Source organism: Sorex araneus, chromosome 2 (assembly GCF_027595985.1).
Source record: "Sorex araneus isolate mSorAra2 chromosome 2, mSorAra2.pri, whole genome shotgun sequence".
Classification (NCBI taxonomy): Eukaryota; Metazoa; Chordata; class Mammalia; order Eulipotyphla; family Soricidae; genus Sorex; species Sorex araneus.
Window position 1 is genome coordinate 51,281,088 of NC_073303.1, and position 21,065 is coordinate 51,302,152.

Sequence of the window (21,065 nt, forward strand, 5' to 3'; positions counted from 1 at the left end):
CCTGGCAGGGGCTTGCTGCTGAGCCTCCCGGTGCTGCTCAGTCACTCCTGGCTCTGTGCTCGGAGTCACTGCGGACCGTGCTTGGGGGACCCCATGGGAGGCCAGGGGCTGAGCCCCGGCCAGAGGAAGCGCCCCCACCCCCCCGTCCTCTCTCTCCAGCCCCAGAGCACTTGCGGTATTTCTTTCTGGCAACCATGAGACAAGAGAAGGGCACAGAATGGAGTTTCCCAGCTGGTTGCGTTGTGATAGTCTGCTGAGGGAGACAGGAGGGACACACGGGACCGTGGGGGACACTGAGGCAGGAGGCACGCGGCACCGTGAGGGACTGAAGCGGGAGGGACACACGGCACTGTGAGGGGCTGAGGTGGGAGGAACGTGCGGCACTGTGAGGGACACTGAGGCAGGAGGGACACATGGCACTGAGGGACACTGAGGCGGGAGGGACACGTGGCACTGTGAAGGGCTCTCCCCGCCAGAGTCCCCGTGGTGTCATTCTGGCTTAGGTCCCCTCCCGCCCGGTGAGCAGTGGGTCTGGCTCCTGTTCTGCCGTAGCTGGCGACTTCCGGCCCTCGAGGCGGCTCCCCGCACCCTCTCACCTCCCCAGCACCCGGCAGTGTGCCAGGCCAGGCCTGCCTTGGCTCCAGAGTGTGGGCGAGGGGGGAACCTCGGCCCACCCTTCCCCGTCACACGGGACCCACTCGTGGCCGCCCCGGGAGGGGCAGGCTGTGGGCCCGTCCTTCCGTGGGCGGAACTGGGCCCTCCCTCAGGGATGGAGGCAAGTGGCTGTGGCCCGCAGGTGGGCGCTCTGCACCTGTGTCCACCCAGAATGAAGCCAGTGCTGGCCTCCCTCTCGGGGGCCCCCAAACTCTCCCTGGGAGGCTCCCGGGGGGCGGGGCACTGAGCCTGGCCAGCTGCGCAGGGCTGTGCCCTCCCCGATGGCCTCACCTGACACCGTGACCCACTGTGGGGGCAGCTGAGAGCTGAGGGGCTGAGCTCACAGCTGTGGGGCGCGTCCTGCACGCTGCCCGAGACCACCGGGGTCTGGCCACCGTCCAGGGCTGATGAGGGAGACCCTGAGGCCAGTCAGTGGCGGAGGGGACAGCACGTTCTGGGAGCCGAGGCTGAGTCAGACACTCCCCCCTGTGCCGCTGCTGACCCCGCCGAGTCCGTCTGAACTGGCCTTTTTTTTTGCTTTCTGGGTCACACCTGGTGACGCTCAAGGGTTGCTCCTGGCTCTGCACTCAGGATGGCCATCAGGGAGGCCGGGGATGGACCCTCCGCGCTTTCCTGGCTCCGGCCCTGAGACTCGGACGAGCCTCTGACACCATGCCGGAGGGTCACTGCACTCTCCTGGAGCCCCAGGTCCCACAGGGCCAGTTCTCAGCTGGCCCACTGCGTCCACGGTCCACTCCCAGTGCGGCTCCGGCCCAGAACATGCACCTCCCAGAAACTGCCGGTGCGGGCCACGGGGGAGGACGGCCAGGCAGCTGCAGGGCCTGCAGCCTCGTGCTCACCTGGGCTCCTTCAGCTGCCAAGCTGCTGGGGCTTAGGGGTGGGCTCAGATGTCCCTGGCACAAGCGGGCAACTTCTGGGTGGGGGTCGTGAGCCCTGCGTGTCAACTCCCGATGCAGGGGCTGGTGCGACGGGCAGCTGGCCAGGCACTTCCTGCACCCCACATGGTCCCCAGCACACCGGGCGGGTGGGCCCAACAATGAGCCAGCGGGCCGCAGGACCCTCCAGCCCGCAGGAGGCGGCTTCAGCAGCACACTAGGGGCCTTGGCTGCCCCCACTGCCTTCTCCTTTCCCCAGGGCGGAGCCTCGCCCGAGCCTGGAGGCCTGCCTGGACCAGCTCCCCTACTCCGTGGGTGCCGCCTCAGCGGAACCCTGCCCTGGGTAAAGGCTGGGGGTGACAGGCTTCCCCAGAAAACTCCATCCTGTGTGCGATGGGAGCGTGTGGAGTATGTATGTGTATAAAAGTGTACATGCACACACGTCAAGTGCATGTCTAAGTGTCTGTAAGTGTTGAGTATATGCAAGTGTACGTGTGTGTGCGTGTGCGCCTGCTACAAAGGCTCCAGCCCACAGCTGGAGGCCGCCCTATGCCCGGTCCCACTGCCCTGCTTTCTTGCACAACAGCCAGCCCGGCCGCTCATGCCCGGGTGGATCCAGGGGCCCCGAGGGGGCGGCTTGGGCTGCTCATGCCCCTGGCCCGCGCACTCTGGCTGTGGCCAGGGTTCTTATCAGGAGATCCCGAGCCGAGCGGAACTGAGGAGCGTTTCCAGGGAAGACGGCAGGGAAGCTCTGACCGTGATTCCGGTTCTCCACCTCTGCACCTTCCCAGCCGGGGGGAGGCAGGGGTTCCTGTCCTTGGGGCCTGGGTCACCAGCCCCCCTTCTCCAGGGCCCCACTCCTGCCTGCCTACTCCCCTGGAGGGGTGGGGAGGGGGGGGCCAGTGTTGCTGAAGGCGAGGTGGGAGCGAGGGAGGACACTCATGTCCCCCTCTGCTGGACCTCGGGTCAGGGCTGTTGACGTCAGCTCTGAGCCCAAGGCGCGGACGCTGAGCCCCGCCGGGAACTGGCGCTTGCAGGGAGTTTAAGGCTGTTCTCTGCCCGCACAAGCTTTTGGGGTCTCTGCCTTCCTCACAGGAAGACTTCAGGAGTTGAAATAGTGAAACAAAAATATTTTCTATGGCGCCAGTGTGTGCAATGCAAGAGCACCCCCCCCCTCCGCTGTCCACCGCTCCAGCCTGCTGACTCTGCCAGAACTCAGACCCCGAGATGCGTGTTCAACCCCATTACCTCAGTCTACACAGCTCACAGCTGCCTTTGCCCCTGGGACTCGCTCACAGCCCGGACAGCTGGCATGAACCCCTGGACTCTGACCGTGAGCCCCTGACTCTCCCGGCCAGACCCGCCTGAGCACAGGGACTGGCTGACCAGGGCGCAATCCTGACATGCCATCTGGCCCCCGAGCACCGGCAGGTGTAAGATTCAGGGCGGGGAGCAGGGACACCTGTGCGAACATCGGCACAACCTCGGAGATGCCATTGACGGAGACTGACAGGAAGTGGAAAAAGCCCACGTGGAAAGTTATAATTTACACGCGACTGTACAAAACCTCAAGGAAAGGTGCTAGAAGAAGTCCATGGCCGTCGGCCGCCTCTGGGGCGTGGAGAGCAGCAGCTTCTTGGTGGTCAGGGGGCTGCTGGCCGGGGAGCTCGCCGGGCTCTTCAGCACCCCGTGGAGGGGCCGCTGCTTGGGGTCGAAGGCCACTCGGGAGGGGCCCATGGGGCTCACCAAGATACTCTTGTCCGTCTTCTTGAACTCTGCCCCGAGAGCGCAGCCAGCTAAGGCGGGGCGGCCGCTGCAGCCCCGCGCTTGGCCGTTTCCCAGGCTCGGAGGCCCCCACAGAACCTCACAGACCCTGCCCTCCTGCATGCCCGCCCGGGACCCCTGCTTGCCGAGCTGCTTCAGGAAGTGGCTTTCCACCCTGCCACAGAGCTCCTTCCAGTATGTCCCCTCACCCTCCCCGGGGCCCAGCAGACAACTGACCTCTGGCCCCACTCACCTGCCGTCATATTTCTGCTCAAACCAAACGTGACTTTCTTGGTGCCGGGCGGCGTTTTGCTGGGCTGTGGAACGGCAGCGGCATGAGGCCACGGCACAGACCATGGTCAGGGAGGCTTGCAGCTCGAGGCCCAGGTGCCAGCCTGCACCATGCACACCAGGGCTGGCACAGGGCAAGCTCCAGACCGACCTGTCACCCCCCGCCACACGCTGCTCCCTGAACCACGACCCAGCCGGGGCCAGCCCGAGGCCGGAGGGCCGAACCTGCACGGGGGGGCGCGGGGCACAGGGGGCCGCGCTGCTCTTGGCTTTCCGGCAGAAGAGCGGCTTGGGCAGGACAGGGGCGCTGAACCGCACGAAGTCCTTCTCTGTCCTCAGCTGCTTCTTCCTGGGAGGGCCGAGTGCCCCGCTGCCCCCCTGGGGGACAGGGCAGGGACGGTCAGCAGCCGCTTGGGCAGGAGGGCCACACTGCCGCCTTGTCCTGCCCTTCTGCCCCGGAACCGCTTCTAGTCCTCGCAAACTTGGTGGCGAGGGCGCAGGTGTGGTGTGGGATCTCCCTCCCCGCCCGGGGCTGCTGCTCCTCTGGAACAGCCTATAGGGACCCCTGGCCGTGGCCCGCCGCCGACTCAAACCCCGCACACAGCAGCCAGGATGGACACAGGAAGGTGCTGTGCTGCTGCCTGGGGTAAAAGTGGCGCCTTGCTCAGCAGAGACTGAGGGAGACAGTGAGGGACTGACTCAGATGGAAACAGTGAGGGACTGAGGGAGGGAGACAGTGAGGGACTGAGAGACTCAGACGGAGACAGTGAGGGACTGAGGGAGAGACAGTGAGGGACTGAGAAACTGAGGAATGGAGAGACAGACTGAGACAGGGAGGGGCAGAGAGGCTGAGGCCTGGCCTGGCCGACCAAGCTGGGGCTGTAGGAGCACAGGCAGCCAGGGAGGATCCTGTCAGAGCTGGCACTGGACACCCACACAGGTGCTGTCCATCATGGCCACCTGGTGGCGTGTGCAGACAGTGAGACTGCCAGTCACCACCTGCCAGGCCCCGACCATGCCTGAGGGAGCGAGCACCCCTGCTCTGGGCTGGGTCCACGCGGGAAGGCCGCGCCAAGACCGAGGGTCCTTACCAGAGACAGGACGACGGGGCCCTGCTGTCTTGGTGAGGCCACAGGCGACCAGGCGTCAAGTGTGGGTGTCACGCGCTTCCTCTTTGCCAGGCTGGCAGGTCTGGGGCAGGACGGGCTGTACAGGCCTAGGGGGCCTGGCTCCCCCTTCTTCTTCCTCTTCATCTTCCCACTCTGCAGCGGGGATCTCTGTGCGTCGCTGTCACCCTGTGGCAGGGGTCTCTGTGTGCTGCTGTTACCCTGTGGCGGGGGTCTCTGCGTGACGCTGCCGCCCTGTGCTGGGGTTCTCTGCGTGACGCCGTCGCCCTGCGCTGGGGGTCTCTGTGTGACGCTGTCGCCCTGTGGAGGGGGTCTCTGCGTGACGCTGTCGCCCTGTGGAGGGGGGCCATGCGCCTCACTATTGCCTGGGGAGCTCCCAGCAGGGCAGGGCTGAGGCAAGGTGGAGGGGTCCAGGCCACTGGCTGGGAGGGCCCCGAGTCTCCGCTTCCTCCTGGGGACCTGGGCACCCTCTGCCGCGTCCTCGGGGGTCCCGGAGTGCTCGCCCACAGCCCGCAGGCCCTTCTTCCGCAGCCGTTTCCTCTTCACGTGGATGGGGGGTGGCTCCCCGCCGCGTCTCTTCTGGGCACCGCCGGGCCCCGTGCTGGGCTCCTCGGCCCCATGGTGCGGGGGCAGCTCCTCCCCTGACGTCTCCCCGGCCCCGCTCTGCGGTGGGGCTGGCACAGGCGCCTCAGGCTGGAGGTTCCTCCGCCTCCTCTTCCTCCTCTTCCTCCTTGGGAGGTCTCTGCCCAGCTCCTCCTGGGCACTTGGGGGCACACCTGCTGCAAAGGGACAGGTGACTCAGAGAGGACGCTCGAGCCGCCTGCACCCCCGCGCCTGTACCTCCCAGGGGGCGCTGCTCACCTCTTGCGTCCCCGCTGCCCTGCTTCTCTCCTCTGTCCATCTGCTGTCCTTCACACAGGCCTGGGTCGTCCCCATCAGCAGGACGGTCCTCGGCCAGGCTCGGAGGGGCGACACCACCTGCCGAAGTCACTTCTGTCAGCCCCACGAAGTGTCCTCCCTCGGGACCCGTCCACACCCACTGCCCCCAGCGTCAGCCTCCGAACGGCCTCACCTTCACAGAGATCCCGGAACCTGGAAAAGAAGTAAGGGCATCCTTAACTGACCCTGCCCGTCCTGTACGCGCACGCCAGGAAGCCCGAGGGAGGCCGGGTGACACGGGGTGTGTGTGGGCTGCGTATGTCGTGTATGCGTGCACACGGATGCATACGTGTGCATCTGCATGTACCAGGTGGTTGGAAGCCTGTGGTCCTGAAGGGGACTGACTGGGTGCCCATGACCACGGTCACACCCAGGCGGCTGGGGACACATGTGCCCAATGTTCTGTCTGAATGAGCTGAAAAAAGCCCCGTCCTCAGTCCCTCGCAGGGTCTCGTGCTCACCCTGCCTGAACTCGTGGCTGACGGGTGGACAGAAGCTGTGCCTACACCCACGGTGTCGCCCGTCATGTGGCAGGCTGGGGATAGGGGCAGCTGCAGGGGACCGTGGGGTCAGCAGCTGAAGCTGCAGATGAGTGGGTGGGCGAGGTGCGGGGAAGGCCTGTCTGGGGGTGCCCGTGAGGGTCTTCTCCGCACTCACTTCTTGGCGAGCCTGCAGAGGCGCTTCCTGTTGAAGGGAGGGGTGTTCTTCCTGCTGGTCATTTCCAGGAGCCGGTCGGCGACTGCCTTGTAGTCGAACTGCAGGGCAGGGAGAGCACCTGAGCCTGAGCCCGGGCACCGGCTCCCCCAAAGAGCAGGGCTGGGGCGCCTCTTGGCGCCTTCACCGGCGAGCGCCGCCTGGCACCGTATCTGGGGAGCGGGGCGAGGAGCCCACACAGCAGAGTGCACAGGGACACAGCTCCACCCCGCGCTGTGGTGTCGCCCAGCACCGCGGCCACTGACCTGCAGTGGCGGCCCTGCGGCCTCCAGGACACCATCTCCGTCTCTGTCCTCGGCAGCTCCGTTGGGCTGAGGGAGACCTTTGCCTGCGATGGAAGAACACGCAGGGCTGAGCCTCCCAGACGGCTGCGGGGCGCCAGCTCCAGGACACGGGGATTTGTGCCAGCTGGCTGCCGTAGGGTCCCTGATCCCGCACCAGGGCCAAGGGGGCCAGTGAAACATCCTATAGCCAGTCGTTGCAAACTTCACTCCTTTTTGTTTGTTTTTTGGGCCACACTTGGCCCTGCTCAGGGAAGGAACCTGGGCCCCAGGCACGCAGCACGTGTGTGTACACCGGCCCTTCCAGCTCCAGAAAGGGCTGGGCAGTGCACATGCCTAAACTAGGTGTCCCTGGGATCCCCCCATCCCTGTCTTACCGGCTGCCGCGGCTGGAGGCCCCTCGCAGGCGGCCAGCTCCTCTCCGGACCGGGGGCCACCCCCCGCCCTGGCGCTGTGGTCCTCGGCGCTGGCCTCCAGTGCCAAGGGGGAGCGGTGAGCGATGGCCTCGAACACGCCCCGGGCGATGGTCTGCACCAGGGTGTGGCTGCAGGGGAGAAGCCGAGACGTCCGGCAGCCGAGGGACAGGGCCAGCACTCCCCCCTCTGCCGGCCCCGCGGACCCCGGGGAGGGGGCACCCGGCTACACTGAGGGGGGAGGGGCCCACACTCACTCTTTCGTCTTGGCGGCAATTTTGCAGAACGGATCAATAAACTTGAGGTTCTGATCCGCCAGAAGCTGGGGGGAGTGAGGAAAGCCCTCCCGTCTGCTGTGCATCGGGAGCAGCGCGGCCCCCGCGCAGGAAGCCCCAGGGCCAGGCCGGCCGGGGGGCACTCGGGACAGTGTCCACGGGTGCCCTTGCCCGTCCACATGTCCCCCCGCCAAGGGTGGCCGTCTGTGCATGCTCACCTCACTCCCCCCGACCTTGGACAGCTCCTCGAGGTACACGGCGATCAGGTGGGCCCTCACCCCGCCAGGACACCGGCTCTCGGGGTGCAGCACCTCCTTCATCAGGATGTCCAAGAGCGGCCGGATCCGGCTGCAGCCAACACACACACGGTGCCGTGAGGGGCGGCTCCCGGGAGAGGACAGACGCGGAGGCTGCCAGCCCAGCCTGAACGCACCTCTCCTCCCAGCTGTTCCGCTTCAGGACCTCGAAGGACTGCCGCAGGGTCAGCCGGATGAGCTGCGGGGTAGAGACAGGGTGGCAGTGCCCGTCATCAGCAGGCTGGGGACAGGGCTGGTGTGGCTCAGGTGAGGGTGCCCCTGGGCTCCCCACCCGCCGGTAAGACCGCCCAGTGCCCGCTGCCCTCCGCGGCCAGTACCATGTGGTATTTGTCCAGGCGCAGGCGGTCGACTCCCTTCCACTCGCGGTTCAAGGTCTGCCAGAAGGTCCGGATGAGCAGGTGCTCTGCAGAGAAGAGAGGCGGTGAGCACACCACCTCCAGACAGATGGACAGACAGACAGAGCGGGGTCGGGCAGCGCCAGGGAAACAAGCGACGCCGTCTTGGTGCTTCCCCAAGAACTCGAGGCGGCGGGAAGGTCTGGCCAAGGAACGGGCTCCTCTGGACGGGCGCGTGGGCTTCTCGGTCCCGGCAGCAGCTGGTCCCGCCCCATCCTGTCGGTGGGAGCCGGGCCATGCTCCGTTTTCTCCTCGGTCTCAGGCGGCCAGCGCTTTCTAGCCGGGGCTCGCTCCCGCTTGGTGGCTCGGGCCTTCCTTCCTCCTGCACATTCCGGCACACTGAGCCCACGCTCCAGGCCGAGCTCGTCCGTGGCACTGGGACCCCAGGCTCACTAGCACCCAGGGCCGCCTCTGTGGGGGGGCGGAGAAAACCCTCCCGGCGCCCGCCTCCGCCAGGCAGTTCCTTCAGGTCTGGAAGCGGCTCCGTCCTGCGCAGGCCCCTCCCTGCCCTTCCCTGCAGGGTCAGTGCTCTGGGCCCGCCCGAGGCCAGCGCCCACGAGAGCCCCGGGACGGACACTGGAGGACACAGGACGGGCTCCGGGCAGACATGGCACCCGAGCCGGGCCAGGCCGCACTTACGCGCCTCCGAGTTGTTAACAACGTGGACGAGCTGGGACATAGTGACTGCGAGCTCCTCCTGTGGGCGGGGGGAGAGATGGGGTCATCGTGGGGCACGGGCCGGCCCACACGCCCCTGCTTATTCAGGACATGAGCTGGCCTTATCCTGGGCGACCCTGGGGACAGAGGGCTCTGGGCCAGAATGCTGCCGGTCGTGAGCTGTGCATGGGGGGACCCCGTGGCCGTGTGGTGGGGGCGCTGCCTGACCCCAGCTGGGCCCGTCCCCACCCACGGCACACAGTGCTCCGGAGCACCTGCCTTCTTCTCACCGCAGGGCCTCCCGCCGGGCCTGTTTCACTCTAGACCCACCCACACCCGCTCGCTGGCCCCCAGCAGGAGGGTCAGCAGGCACGGCTACACTGTCTCTGCCTGGTCCCGTCCAGCTGAAGGCTGGTGGGCTGCGAGGGGTGCCCAGGACGGCCACCTGTCTGGACGCCTCGCCAGCGCGGTCGCTAGGGGGAACCAGGTGGCTGCGCACCCATGGGGCAGCCCTCGGCCGGGCAAGGACAGCTGGCTCTGTCCTGGGTGCCCGGGACAGCGACCTGGGGGGCGGGGTCCCCACTCGGCCACACACGAGCAGGAGGCAGCAACAAGCTCACGTTTCTGGGCCTTCTTGTGAACCAAGCGAGAATCCGCCTCCCTGGACACGAGCGCCCTCTTCCCCGGTGAGTGATGCCCCCCCCCCGCCCCGCCCCGTCCCCGGCGGCCTGTTACCTGCAGGAGGGGTTCGTCCTGTACCCACATGCAGTAGAAGAGACCTTTCCAGATCCTGAGCAGCTCCTCCTGGGTGAACCCGCCTGCAGAGGGCACAGCAGCGCCTCAGCCCGTCCCCACGGGACCCCACACCATGCACACACGCCCGCGCCCGTGCTCTCCCTCCTGCCTCTGCCCCTGCACAGCGACCTCAGGGCTCCGTCTCAGTCGGTCCTGCCGTGACCACCTGGGTCCCCTCCCTCTGCCAGACACCACTGGCACTGAGCCCTGGGGCCCCCTCGCGGCAGCAGGCTCCTGGCCACCCGGGCATCCTCATGGCGGCCGCAGTCTGCGCAGTGGCCTGGCCCAAACATGACAGCCACGGGCTTGAGGGCAGGTGAGCCGCCAGGCAGCGTCCCACGGGCACCTCCAGGACAAGGCCAGACAGGAACTCGGCTCAGGTGCGTCTCCCGGACCCCCTCTGCCCGCCCCTGCAAGCCCACGCTCCAGGAGGGGGCTGGCCTGGGGTCTGTCCTGTGGCTAATGCGGGGGCGGCATCTGCCTCACAACTGCCCAAGGGCTCCTGAGGCGACTATGAAGGACACAGGATCCCTTTGGGTCAGTCCTCTGCTGACCCCTGAGGCCCTTTCAGAGTGGCTGCAGGACAGTGCTCACAGGTGGCCTAGCAACAGCAGCTGAGCGGGGAGTGATGCGGGCGAGGGAGCCGGCCGGACCCCGACACAGGCCGGGCAATCAGTCTGCCTCTGGGTCAGGCGGGCGGGCGGCCTCCAGTGCCCCTCACAGGAGGGGTACGGGACCACATGAGCACGTGTGCCTGGGGGTCACCCCAGCGCCCGAATGTGCTCCCTATGCTGGTGCGGTGAACACCGAGCACAGAAGAATCACAGCCCAGGGTGCGAGCCCTGGGGCTCCCCAAACACCAGGAACCAAGAGGGCATGCAGCAGGGCCACCCCGAGCACAAGAAGGCCTGGAGCACTGCTGGGTGTGACCCCCAAACCATGACTCCAACAGGAACTTCGGAGAGGGAAGCAAGGAGTTCCTCAGTGGAGCCGGCACCCCCGAGGAGGCCCCCTGCTGCAGGCCAGGCGCCACGCACCACACACCCCGAGGAGCTGCGTGGACACCTGCCCCGGGGGACCGAGACCGGGGGCGTGTGCAGCCACCCGAGTTCCTGTAGGACTCTGCTGCCCGGGCTGCCCTTGAACTCCCGCGGCAGCGCACGCAACCTGCGACACCCCATCTGCTTCCCAAAGCTGTGAGCCCCGCAGGCGAGGCCAGGGATTGCACAATGGGGGAGGCATTCCCCGCACACGGTCCCCGGGGCTCCGCCAGAAGTGCTCCCCCAGCATGGGCAGCAACAAGGCCCAACACCCCTGCCAAACAAATCCCCGAACTAGCGTCTCAGACAGCAAGCAGAGACCAGCGAATGAAAGGGCAGTCACGGCCCGCACACAGGTCATCACGGCTGCACGGCTGCAGGTGCAGTTCGGTCTCCTGACCTCCCCACTTGTTGCCCCTGTTCATCGCCTGAGAACAGTCTTTCCAGATCTTTCTCTCCCGTAAGCCCCGAGACAGGACGCAGGGCTGGTGTGGAACGCGGAGTGGGGAAATCACGGTGCCCAGAGAGCGTGGGGTCACTCCCGCCACGGGCTAAGGGACAAACGTGCTTCGGAGGGTTTCAGAACGTCCACTGACTCTGACCCGAGTGACAGGGGCACGAGCCAGACAGCGGGCCTCAAGTGGGAGGGGGCCACAAGGCCACACGGCAGAGAACCCATCGGGCCAAGTTCAGAACTGGAAGCTCTGGCCACTGTGGCTGCTGACCTTTTCCTTTTGAAGCTCAGTTTCCACAGCTGCAGCCAAACCCCTGCCTTCTGCCGCAGGACAGCACTGTCCCTGCCACCCTCCGACGGCAGGGATGGGCCCGTGGGAGCCCCTGGAGCCTGAAGCGCCGTTGCTCACATTTCTCCTCCATCTGCCAGGGAATGGGGCGGGGCGTCGAGTTTCTCACACTCTCACCACAGAGAGTTCCTGCCGCCAGCTGCCAGGCCTGGGCCGCTCAGCGTGGCTGAGAACATGGACGTGAGGGGCAGTGCCGTGGTCGGTTAGGGACTGAGCACAGCCAAAGGCCACTGGGCAGGAAACGGACCCACTTCAGAGCGGCAGCTGTATCTGACCGCCTGCCCCGATGCTCTGGAGACACGAGCTGTGATAGGGGCAGCCACGCTATGTGGCATCACGCAAGGGCCACAAGGTTGACTTGAGAGCTGCAAAGCGCCCCTAGGTGTGTGAGATGAGAGGGGGCTTTGGTGCGGCCGAGTCCCGGCACCAGAAAGGGCCAGAAAGGGGAGGAGGCATAGCAAGAAGCAGCCTCCTGGTGGGGCCACACCCACTGCCACCCACTGCCGGAATGGCCTGCAGCTTCAGCTGGCCACAGGCTCCCTCCGGGGCTAGTCTCCTTCACTTCTTGCGCTGAGGACTGGAGGGCCGAGCAGAGCAGGGGTCTCTGCAGTGCTCTCTGCAGCCCCGGCAGCTGCCCAGTGCTGGTGAGCTAAGATACCGATCTGGGACGCTGGGCATGACAGGCGCTAGCCTGGGCAACCTGCAGGACGCAGGGACGGGAGCCCGCTGCATCTCCCAGGCTGCAGAGCTTAGCAAGGGATTCTGCCGGGCGGCCCGGGACCTGCTTTCCTGCTCGTGAGTGCAGCCGGGCCCTCCGTGCCTGGAAGTTCCAGCTCCCAGGGGCCGAGGGGGGAAGGCTGGGTAACACCCAGTAAGCGAGGCCCGGCTGAATAACACGCGGAACACAGCAGGCTGCTGGTCCAGGGCGGGCCTGGAGGATGGGGTGGGAATTATGCTGGGATTGATGCTGAACTGGATGCGGGGAGTGGGTTATGAGGGGAGGGGGGACTTTGGGGAAAGAACAGACGGCTGGGAGGTGTGCCGGAGGAGTCCGTGTACCCTAGCTGCAGGCCTGCCCTGTTCATCAAAGGACCGCATCGGAGGCGCTTTAGGGGGGCGACCGGAGCTCTGGTTGCAAGGGGATGCGGTGTATATGCCATGTAGGTCACTCGGGGACAGCAGGGTGACTCCGGGGGCGCCAAGGGCCAGAGCGAGAGAGGTGGGCGGCGGGGAGGAGGGGGAGCGGGCAGCCGGGGGCCGGCCTGTGTCGGGGGGACCCAGCTGGACGCGGGCCCCGGCTGCGCTGCTCCGGGGCTCGGGGGCGCCGGGCGGGGCTCCCCGGGCGCGGGTCCGGCGCACGTGCGCCGCCCCCAACCGAAAGCGCGGCCCGCGGCGGCACGTGGCGCCCACCTGTCTCCCTCTGGGTCTTGGCGCTGATGTACTGGCGCAGCTTCCTCGCCGCGCGGTCCCGGATGCCCTTCTCGTGCGACGCCAGGCGCTGCGCGAACTGCAGCTCGGCGGGCTGCATGGCGGGGCCCATGGCGCCCCCACAGCATCCCCCGCCGCCGCACCCGCTCCGCCACCGCCGCCCGCCGCCGCGCCTGCGCACTCGGCGGCCGCGGCGCGCGCTGATGGCGTCACAAAGGCGCCGGCCGGGGGCGCGCGTGCGCGCTGGGCGGCGGCGGCGCAGGGGCCGGGCCCGAAGCGTCTCGCCTTCGCGCCTTCGCGCCTTCGCTGCGTCCCGGGCGCCGCGGCCCCGGAGCCGTTGACGGCGAGGTTAGCCGCGGTCGGGCCGGGCCGCGCCGCCCCACGGGCCCGCCGACACACTGGCGCGGAGCTCCTGACCGTGTGTCCGCTGCTGGGCCGCCCTGGGGGACACCCTGGGAACAGGGCGCCGGCCCGCCGGGGTGCGAGCGCTGTAGGCCCGGGGCGAGACCCTGCAGCCGGGGCTGTCTCCGGGCCCAGGGGCCCCGAGCTTGCCCCTACCGGGCCCCGCACTGCAGCGGGAGAGGCCCCTCTCCGCAACCCCCCGCGCCCCTCACGCCCGGGTCTGCCCCCTCTGCTTCGCAGGGAGAACGTTAGAGAGCGCGGCGCAGCCCCAGGAGTCCCCGCCCGCCGGCCCCGCATGCGGCGCCCGAGCGACGCGCCTTGAGCCTCGCGGCCCCCCGTACCGCGCGGCGGGCCACGTGCCCGCCCTGCCGGGGGTCAAAAGGCGTCACGCAGGCGCAGGGAACGCGGCACCGGCGGCCATGGGCGAGGCGGGCGACGCCGAGGAGGCCCGTCGGGTCAGTGAGGTGGGGGCGGGCGGGGGTTGGCCTCGAGGGGTACGGGACCCCCCGCCCGGCGCCCTGACGCCCCCCGCCCGCCCCGTCCTGTCGCCGCCGCAGCCCGCGGGGACCCGAGAGGAGTTCGTCAAGGTGCGCAAGAAGGACCTGGAGCGCCTGACGACGGAGGTGATGCAGATCCGCGACTTCCTGCCGCGCATCCTCAGCGGCGAGGTGCTGGAGACGGCGCGGCGGCTGCAGGCGCTGGAGCGGAGTGAGTGGGCCCGAGACCCTGCCGGGAGACCCCGCGGGGGTCGCCACCGTGCCCGCCCCGCGCCGCGGGCCTGCGGGGGCTGCTCAGGGCTCCGCGCCTCAGTGCTCTCTCACTTCATCCGGGTGACCCTTCCCGGCTCCGCGCCTCAGTGCTCACTCAGTTCATCCCGGTGACCGTTCCCAGCTCAGCACCTCAGTGCTCTCTCACTTCATCCGGGTGACCGTTTATGGCTCCGCGCCTCAGTGCTCGTTCAGTTCATCCCGGTGACCATTCCAGGCTCCACGCCTCAGTGCTCTTTCACTTCATCCGGGTGACCCTTCCCGGCTCCGCGCCTCAGTGCTCACTCAGTTCATCCCGGTGACCGTTCCCAGCTCAGCACCTCAGTGCTCTCTCACTTCATCCGGGTGACCGTTTATGGCTCCGCGCCTCAGTGCTCGTTCAGTTCATCCCGGTGACCATTCCAGGCTCCACGCCTCAGTGCTCTTTCACTTCATCCGGGTGACCCTTCCCGGCTCCGCGCCTCAGTGCTCACTCAGTTCATCCCGGTGACCGTTCCCAGCTCAGCACCTCAGTGCTCTCTCACTTCATCCGGGTGACTGTTTATGGCTCCGCGCCTCAGTGCTCACTCAGTTCATCCCGGTGACCGTTCCCGGCTCAGCACCTCAGTGCTCTCTCACTTCATCCGGGTGACCGTTTATGGCTCCACGCCTCAGTACTCGCTCAGTTCATCCCGGTGACCGTTTATGGCTCCACACCTCAGTGCTCGCTCAGTTCATCCCGGTGACCGTTCCCAGCTCAGCACCTCAGTGCTCTCTCACTTCATGCGGGTGACCGTTCCCAGCTCCGCGCCCCAGTGCTCACTCGTCCATCCCCGCGAGCCCCGGCCTGCTTCCGCAGCTGTCTGTGGGACTGTCCGGAGAGCCGCCGCGCCGGCTGCACTGCTCGGAGCCTCGGGAGCGAGGGGCAGGGCTGGAGTCGCAGGGCGGGTCTCTGCGTCCCGGAGCCAGCGCCTCTGTGTCTTCTGGGGGTCCCCGTGCCTGGCCGGGCAGGGGGGGGGCGTCCCTCCTCCCTGCGCTGACCCCGCCCTGTGCCCCTCCCGCCTGTGTGCCCCCCAGCTCTGCGCTAGCAGGAGCGTTTCCTGCTGTGTGTCCCGCGGGAGTGACCTCTTCGGGCCCCTGGCGGGTGCCCCTCTGGTCCTCTACCACGGGCTGGCGACCTTTAGCGACTTAGGGCGAGGCGGACCGCCCCTACTTGAGCCCATCACCTCAGGCAGTGCTCGGGGACCAGGGCAGCACTGGCTGCATTCAGTGCCCCCCCCCTTCTTTTTCCTTTCTGGGCCACACCCAGGGATGCTCGGGTTCCTCCTGGCGGTACGGGGGACCATGTGGGAGGCTGGGGACGGAACCCGGGTCGGCCGCAAGCAGGGCAAGCGCCCGCCCCGCCGTGCTATCGCCCCAGCCCCAAGGCCTGGTTTTTGACAGTTGAGTGTGATCCTGTCCTCTCCTGCGTCTGCCTTCACTAGCTTTTATTTGGCATCGAGGTGAAGGACAGGAAGAGACGGGCGCTGGGACGCAGCCATCCCTCCCCTGAGTCCAGCGGCACCGTGGCCTAAGAGACTTCCTGAGTTTGAGACGCTTACTTTTCCCTGCGAGTTGGCTTCCCACCAACTGTTCCGCGTCATAATCCGTTTTTCAAAATGATTTTTATTGCAACACTGGGGGTTACCAGTTGTTTCCTAATAGGCTTGTTTCAGGCCTTGAAAGTCCCGGCAGTCCCACCACCAGTGTGCCCTTCCTCCCCCAGTGTCCTCCGTCCCCACCCTCCTTGCAGACACAGTCAGATTTACTTCAGATTGTCTGTTACACCAGAAAGGCAAATGGGGCGGCTGGAGCGATAGCACAGCGGGGAGGGCGTTTGCCTTGCATGCGGCTGATCCGGGTTCGATTCCCAACATCCCATGTGGTCCCCTGGGCACCGCCAGGAGTAATTCCTGAGTGCAGAGCCAGGAGTAACCCTTGAGCATCGCTGAGTGAAACCCCCTCCCCCCAAAAATATAAGCTCACAACACTGAAGGCGCTGCCCACTGGGCCATCACAGATGAGCGCGGCGCACGCATCGGCGGTGCAGCGGGCTCATTGCAGGCCAGAGGTGCCCGTGCAGTGGCGTGCAGCATGGGCCCGTTGCAGGCCACGCACTGTAGGAGGCGAGGAGACCATGTGGGCTCAGGAAGGTGTGATTTGGGAAGCAGATTTTTAATTTTTATTTTATTTTCATAAGGTTGTTCACATTAGTTGATTACATTCAATCTTTCAACAGCAACCCCACAACATTACAACTTCACACCAACATTGTTATTATTTTTTTATTTTATCACTATGTGGAAAGTTGCAAAGTTCTCAGGTTTATGTCTCAGTTATACCGTATTCAAACACCATCCCTTCACCAGTGCCCATATTCCACCACCAAAATCCCCGGCATACCCCTCGCCCCCCACCCCAACTGTATAACTGATGAATTTCACTTCATTTTCTCTTCACCTTGATTACATTCCACATTTCAACACAAAACTCACTATTGTTGTGGGAGTTATACCCCCAAACAAGATAACCCTACTAAGGAAGCATTTGATAATTAGTTTTCCATTAAAAGATTGTATGTTTTCAGGTTTTAGAAAAGGTCGCGCGGCCGCATTAGCGGCCGTGCAGCTCGGATGTGTCCCAGTCCCGAATCCCGGAGCCATGTTAGTTGCTACTCAGTGTCGCCAGGGCTCCATCTGGAGAAGGTGGGGAAGCAGATTTTTAGCAGTGCAGGAAAAATGTGCTCATGTTAGCCTCCAAGTTCCCCTATTCCTTCTTTGATTTGTGTAAAACATGTGACAGTTAATTAAAGTGTTTTTTTTTTTTTGGCTGCCTTAGAATGGCACTAGGATTTCAAATGCATTTACACTACTCCCCCCCAAAATCGAACCTTGGAATATCCTCCCTTTCACTCTTACTGTCTCTAATTTTGGCAGGCTGCCCTGGCACCAAGGAAGGAAGCAATTAAGTTAAAAAGAGGTTGAGGTGGGTTCTAATTCCGTGTGGCTAGTGTCCTCGTAGAAGAGAGTGATTCGGACAGGCACGTGCGGCAAGATGGTGGGGGGGACAGAGACAGGCCCAGGGAGGAGAAGGAATCTGGCGCTCACTGACCAAGGGCCACAGGCTCCCGGTGCTGGCAGAGGCGGGAAGTGTCGCCCCTCATGTTTCAGCCCCACCACCCTCTCACTGCAGAATGCTGAGAAGGTGCGGTTTGCTGAGCCAGTTCCCTCTCTCACTGGGACAGCCCTGGGTGCTGACCCCTCAGCCCTCCAGGGCCTGTTGGCTGGATGGAGAGGGGCCAGCGCTGCAGCCCATTCCAAATTCCCAGCCTGTTGAGGCAGCGGCATGGTCAGATTTGAGAGGCTTCAGTGGCTTTTTTTTTTTTTTTTTTGCGTTTTGGTAACACCCAGCGATGCTCAGGGGTTACTCCTGGCTCTGCACTCAGGAACTACTCCTGGCGGTGCTCGGGGGACCGTATGGGATGCTGGGAATCAAACCCGGGTCAGCTGCGTGCAAGGCAAACGCCCTACCTGCTGTGCTATTGCTCCAGCCCCTTCAGTGGCTATTTTGATCAAAACCAAATCTCTTTTAACAACCGTTAATTTTTTCTTAGCCTGCCAAGTGATAAAGAGGAAGAGGACTCAAACCCGTTAGGAAGTTTCCGTTTCTCCGTAGGGTGTTCGTGCCAGCTTCTCCAGCTCTCTCCTGCTAGCTGCTGTTCTGTGTATGCCGCCTGGAGTCCGTGTTGTGTCACCCATTGAGCTGCCCAGCCTGGGGATGGGAGGGCGGAGCACAGGCTTTGCATCCGGGAGCCCCAGGTTCGGTCCCTGGCACCACACAGTCCTGTGAGCACCCTAGGTGTGATCACAAAACAAATTTTTTAAAAATTATAGCTGAGAGACTTTGTTATTTGAAAATCTTACAAAGGATTATAATTTCCGACACTGTGTAGGTGTTGAAATGACCATGAATGAGATTGTTTCTGTACAGTAAATTTTTAATGTCATGGATAGAGCCTTAGAAATTGATTTTATTGAGGGGGTGTTTGGGTCGCACCCAGTGCTGCTCAGGGCACACTCCTGGTGGGGGATTGAGCCAGGGACATCTGTATGTAAGGCAAATTCTTAAACCCCACCCCCATTCTATCTGCCCAGAAACTAGTTATAGTTGAAATACGATTAAGCCATTTCCCCCCATATATGTGGTTATATAAGTGATACAAGCTAATTTTCTACAGTGACAACCAAAGTGAGTTTTATAGATTTTTTTTTGGGGGGACATATCTGGTGGGCTTGGGAGACCGGGTGCCCTGGAACAAACCGCAGCCGGCCAGGTGCGAGGCAAGCGCCCCACGTGCAGTGCTATCGCTCTGGTGCTGAATTTGTAGGTCTCCATGGCCACACACGTTCACCAGGCTCTCGGCACTTATTCATCCGCCCATTCTCCAGCCTGTAGTTCCCGCAGTGTTTGGAGCCTCTTCTGCTGTCTCAGCTGGAGAGCCCCCACCCGCTGACCCGGTGAACCCTGCCTTCATGTCCCCTGTGGAGGGAGAGGGGAGCCGGGTCCCCTCAGGAAACGCAAGCGGTGTGGGCCACCCTGGCAGCTGAGCGAGCAGCTGTCGGGACGGGAGAGGAGTGTGGATGCGGTTATGGGAGCCGCAGGGGACGCGCTGCCCTTCCTGGCTGGATGCAGCCTCCTCTCCCATCCTCTCCCAGTATCCTTCTCTTCGAGGGTTGGCGAGAGGCTGGGACGGTCACGGGACCGATTCCCATGAAGTGCTGTTCTGCCATATGCTGTTACAGGCGAAGGACTGGCAGGAAACAAAAGACTCCCGGCCACCCAGCTGTATGGGAGAGGGCTCTGGGCACTAGGTGGCAGGCTCCCACAGCGGACGGGAGCCCTCCTGGCATGGCACCCTGACGCTGCCTTGGGTGTTTGAGTGTTTTTATTTTTATCTTAGGACTGTGCCTTACAAAATTGTTACTTGCCAGGTCTTACACATAAAAGCATTCCGCATCCTCCGCCAGTGTCCACTTCCACCAGTGTCCCCCTCACCTGGCCTGTGGTAGCTCCCTGCTGTGGGCCTGTGACAGGAACACTCTGGCCTGTCCCTTTGTTAGTTCCGGCCACACGCAGCCCTGCCGTGGGTGAGATTATGACACGCTCGCTGTGAAGGCGTGGCCAGAACATTCCACACAGTTTAGACGCATTTTCTCTTCACTGGGACTGATCTTACAGTTTGCCAGGAGGTGAAAGATTGACGCTAACAGCAAAGAAATTTTATACCGTAAATCATTGCCTCAGCTCCTTATTTTCTCCTTGGCTGGTGACCGTATGCCATACAGACATCATGCATGAGCTAAGCAGTGCGTAGGATACACGCGCCATCCGCTTCAATACAGAGGCCACGCTGGCTCGGGAAGCGGCTGCTTCACTGATGCCGACTTCTGGTGGGCAGAGTTGGCGGCCCAAAAGGCCACTGCCGGGCGGGTTGGGCCTTCGCACCTGAAAGTGCTCATTAGAAGTCATTAGTTCCCCCAGTTCCTTCTTCCTCATTTTTGAGACGTTGCTCTAAGCTAGACTGCCGTCGTGTTGGGCATCTGTAGGTAAAAACCAGGGGGGTTGTTAGCCTGAAACCAAGACCCGGAACATTCTCGCTTCACATTCCCGTGCCTTGGAAATTCCGGGGGGGGGAGTAGCATAATCTTTTTCTATCAAGTTGCTGTTTCTTTAAGACAAATGCACACGGGAGCCTGGGATTTCTGTTAGCCTTTGAATCATCCAAGCACTGGCGCAGAGGAAGTGCCCCCGCCCCACCCTCCTGGCCCCTGCTTGTCCTGAGGCGCCTGCTGCAGCTGTCCCATTGAGTCAGCCTGTTGGCCTCATCCCCTCCAGAGCTGCCGCCTGCTTTTTCTGGAGCAGAGACAAGTCTGGACCTTACCTCTAAATAGCACCTTCCCTAAAACCTAGCGCCGGGGTCCCCATGAGGCCAGCAGAACCCAGGTGTCCCTCTGATGCCAGTGACCCCACTGAGAAGCAGGCCAGGCACGCTGGGGAGCTTGTGAAGGGTGCCGAGTACTGAGTGCTGTGCCCCTTTCTTGTAGAGCTGGAAAGGAAAGAGCAAGAGTTAGAGCAACTGAGGATGGACTGCCAACACTTTAAGGCCCAGCTGGAGACGGTGCAGGCCGACAGCGTGAGGGAGAAGAAGGTGGGTCCAGTGTCGTTTCTGGCCAGGTGCGAGCCGAGAGACTGCTGTGCCTCCCCTTGTGGCAGCATGAGGGTGGGGACTCCCACACACGGCAGGTGTGCGCTGGGCTCCCCCTCATGTGGCTGGGGGCTGCTTGCACTTTGGCCTGCAGGCATGGGCCCATTTGGGGGCTTCGGTGCTCCCTGCAGTGGCTGCACACAGCGCCTGCCAGCGCTGTCACGGCCACACGGGGACATGCCTCGAGCTGTGGTGCTCACGTGCTGGGGCTTGGGGTGCAGCTGGAAATAGGTGGCGGTGAGGGGATCCCAGACAGCTGCCAGCATCGCCTGTGGTTGCCCACTGTGGGTGGGCTCCTCCACTCGCCACGCCTCCCCCTGGGGGCATTCTGGAACATAGGTGCTTTGATGGCTTGGATCTAGTCAGATACTTGGACTGCATTTTCCCTGGGGATTATCTGCTGGGTGCCCTTCAATAGTCACTTCTATGTTCCAAAGGGCCCATCCCAGGACTGCAGAAATACTTCACATGTGCGGCCCATGCTGTGCTGTTTGATGCCCTGGCATTGCACAGGCCTCTCAAGCGGCATCAGGACCAGCCCCTGAGCCACGAGTAGCTCCTGAGGACAACTGAGTGTGGCCACCCATCCTGACGAACACACCACTACCCCGGCCCTGAACATAGTTCAGGGAGAGTCAAGACAGATGCAAACGTAGTGACTCAGATACGTTGAATATTTGAAGTTAACTTAGGAGACTATTTACTGAAATTTTGGGAAGAACCAATTTCATTTTCGTATGAGGAGAGTTAATGATATTTCTTTAAAACTACACATTTGTCTTTTTATCAGCCAGAGTGGGGCCGCTGTGGACTTGGCCTGGTGC

General features: G+C 63.8%; 2 protein-coding genes across 6 annotated transcripts in view; one reads left to right on the top strand and one right to left on the bottom strand.

Annotated features, from left to right (window-relative positions):
* Positions 1–3,067: 3,067 nt before the first annotated feature.
* On the bottom strand, positions 3,068–12,962 carry RRP1B (ribosomal RNA processing 1B). Of its 3 annotated transcripts, none has more exons than XM_055128934.1 (16): positions 12,772–12,962; positions 9,459–9,541; positions 8,706–8,763; positions 7,989–8,074; positions 7,788–7,849; positions 7,573–7,702; positions 7,337–7,401; positions 7,044–7,210; positions 6,631–6,713; positions 6,329–6,426; positions 5,805–5,824; positions 5,594–5,710; positions 4,697–5,508; positions 3,831–3,983; positions 3,568–3,631; positions 3,068–3,325 (listed from the first exon to the last, which is right to left on the bottom strand). In XM_055128934.1, the coding sequence occupies exons 1-16, from the start codon at positions 12,899–12,901 to the stop codon at positions 3,132–3,134; spliced, it is 2,322 nt and encodes a 773-aa protein (XP_054984909.1). In that variant the 5' UTR covers positions 12,902–12,962; the 3' UTR covers positions 3,068–3,131. The 3 variants fall into 3 exon arrangements, with proteins under 3 accessions (XP_054984909.1, XP_054984908.1, XP_054984910.1); XM_055128933.1 differs by having other exon boundaries at positions 4,697–5,511; XM_055128935.1 differs by lacking the exon at positions 3,831–3,983 and having other exon boundaries at positions 4,697–5,511.
* A 54-nt stretch (positions 12,963–13,016) lies between these two features.
* The window catches only part of HSF2BP (heat shock transcription factor 2 binding protein), a 32,221-nt gene continuing 24,172 nt past the window's right edge, over positions 13,017–21,065 (top strand). Inside the window, exons 1-4 of one of the 3 annotated variants that reach the window (XM_055128856.1) lie at positions 13,017–13,137; positions 13,432–13,646; positions 13,749–13,899; positions 20,081–20,184. In XM_055128856.1, coding sequence (XP_054984831.1) covers positions 13,611–13,646; positions 13,749–13,899; positions 20,081–20,184 — 291 coding nt within the window. In that variant the 5' untranslated portion in view covers positions 13,017–13,137; positions 13,432–13,610. Of the gene's footprint in view, positions 13,647–13,748; positions 13,900–20,080; positions 20,185–21,065 lie in introns of all 3 variants that reach the window. The other 2 variants (XM_055128857.1, XM_004602494.2) reach the window with 2 other exon arrangements.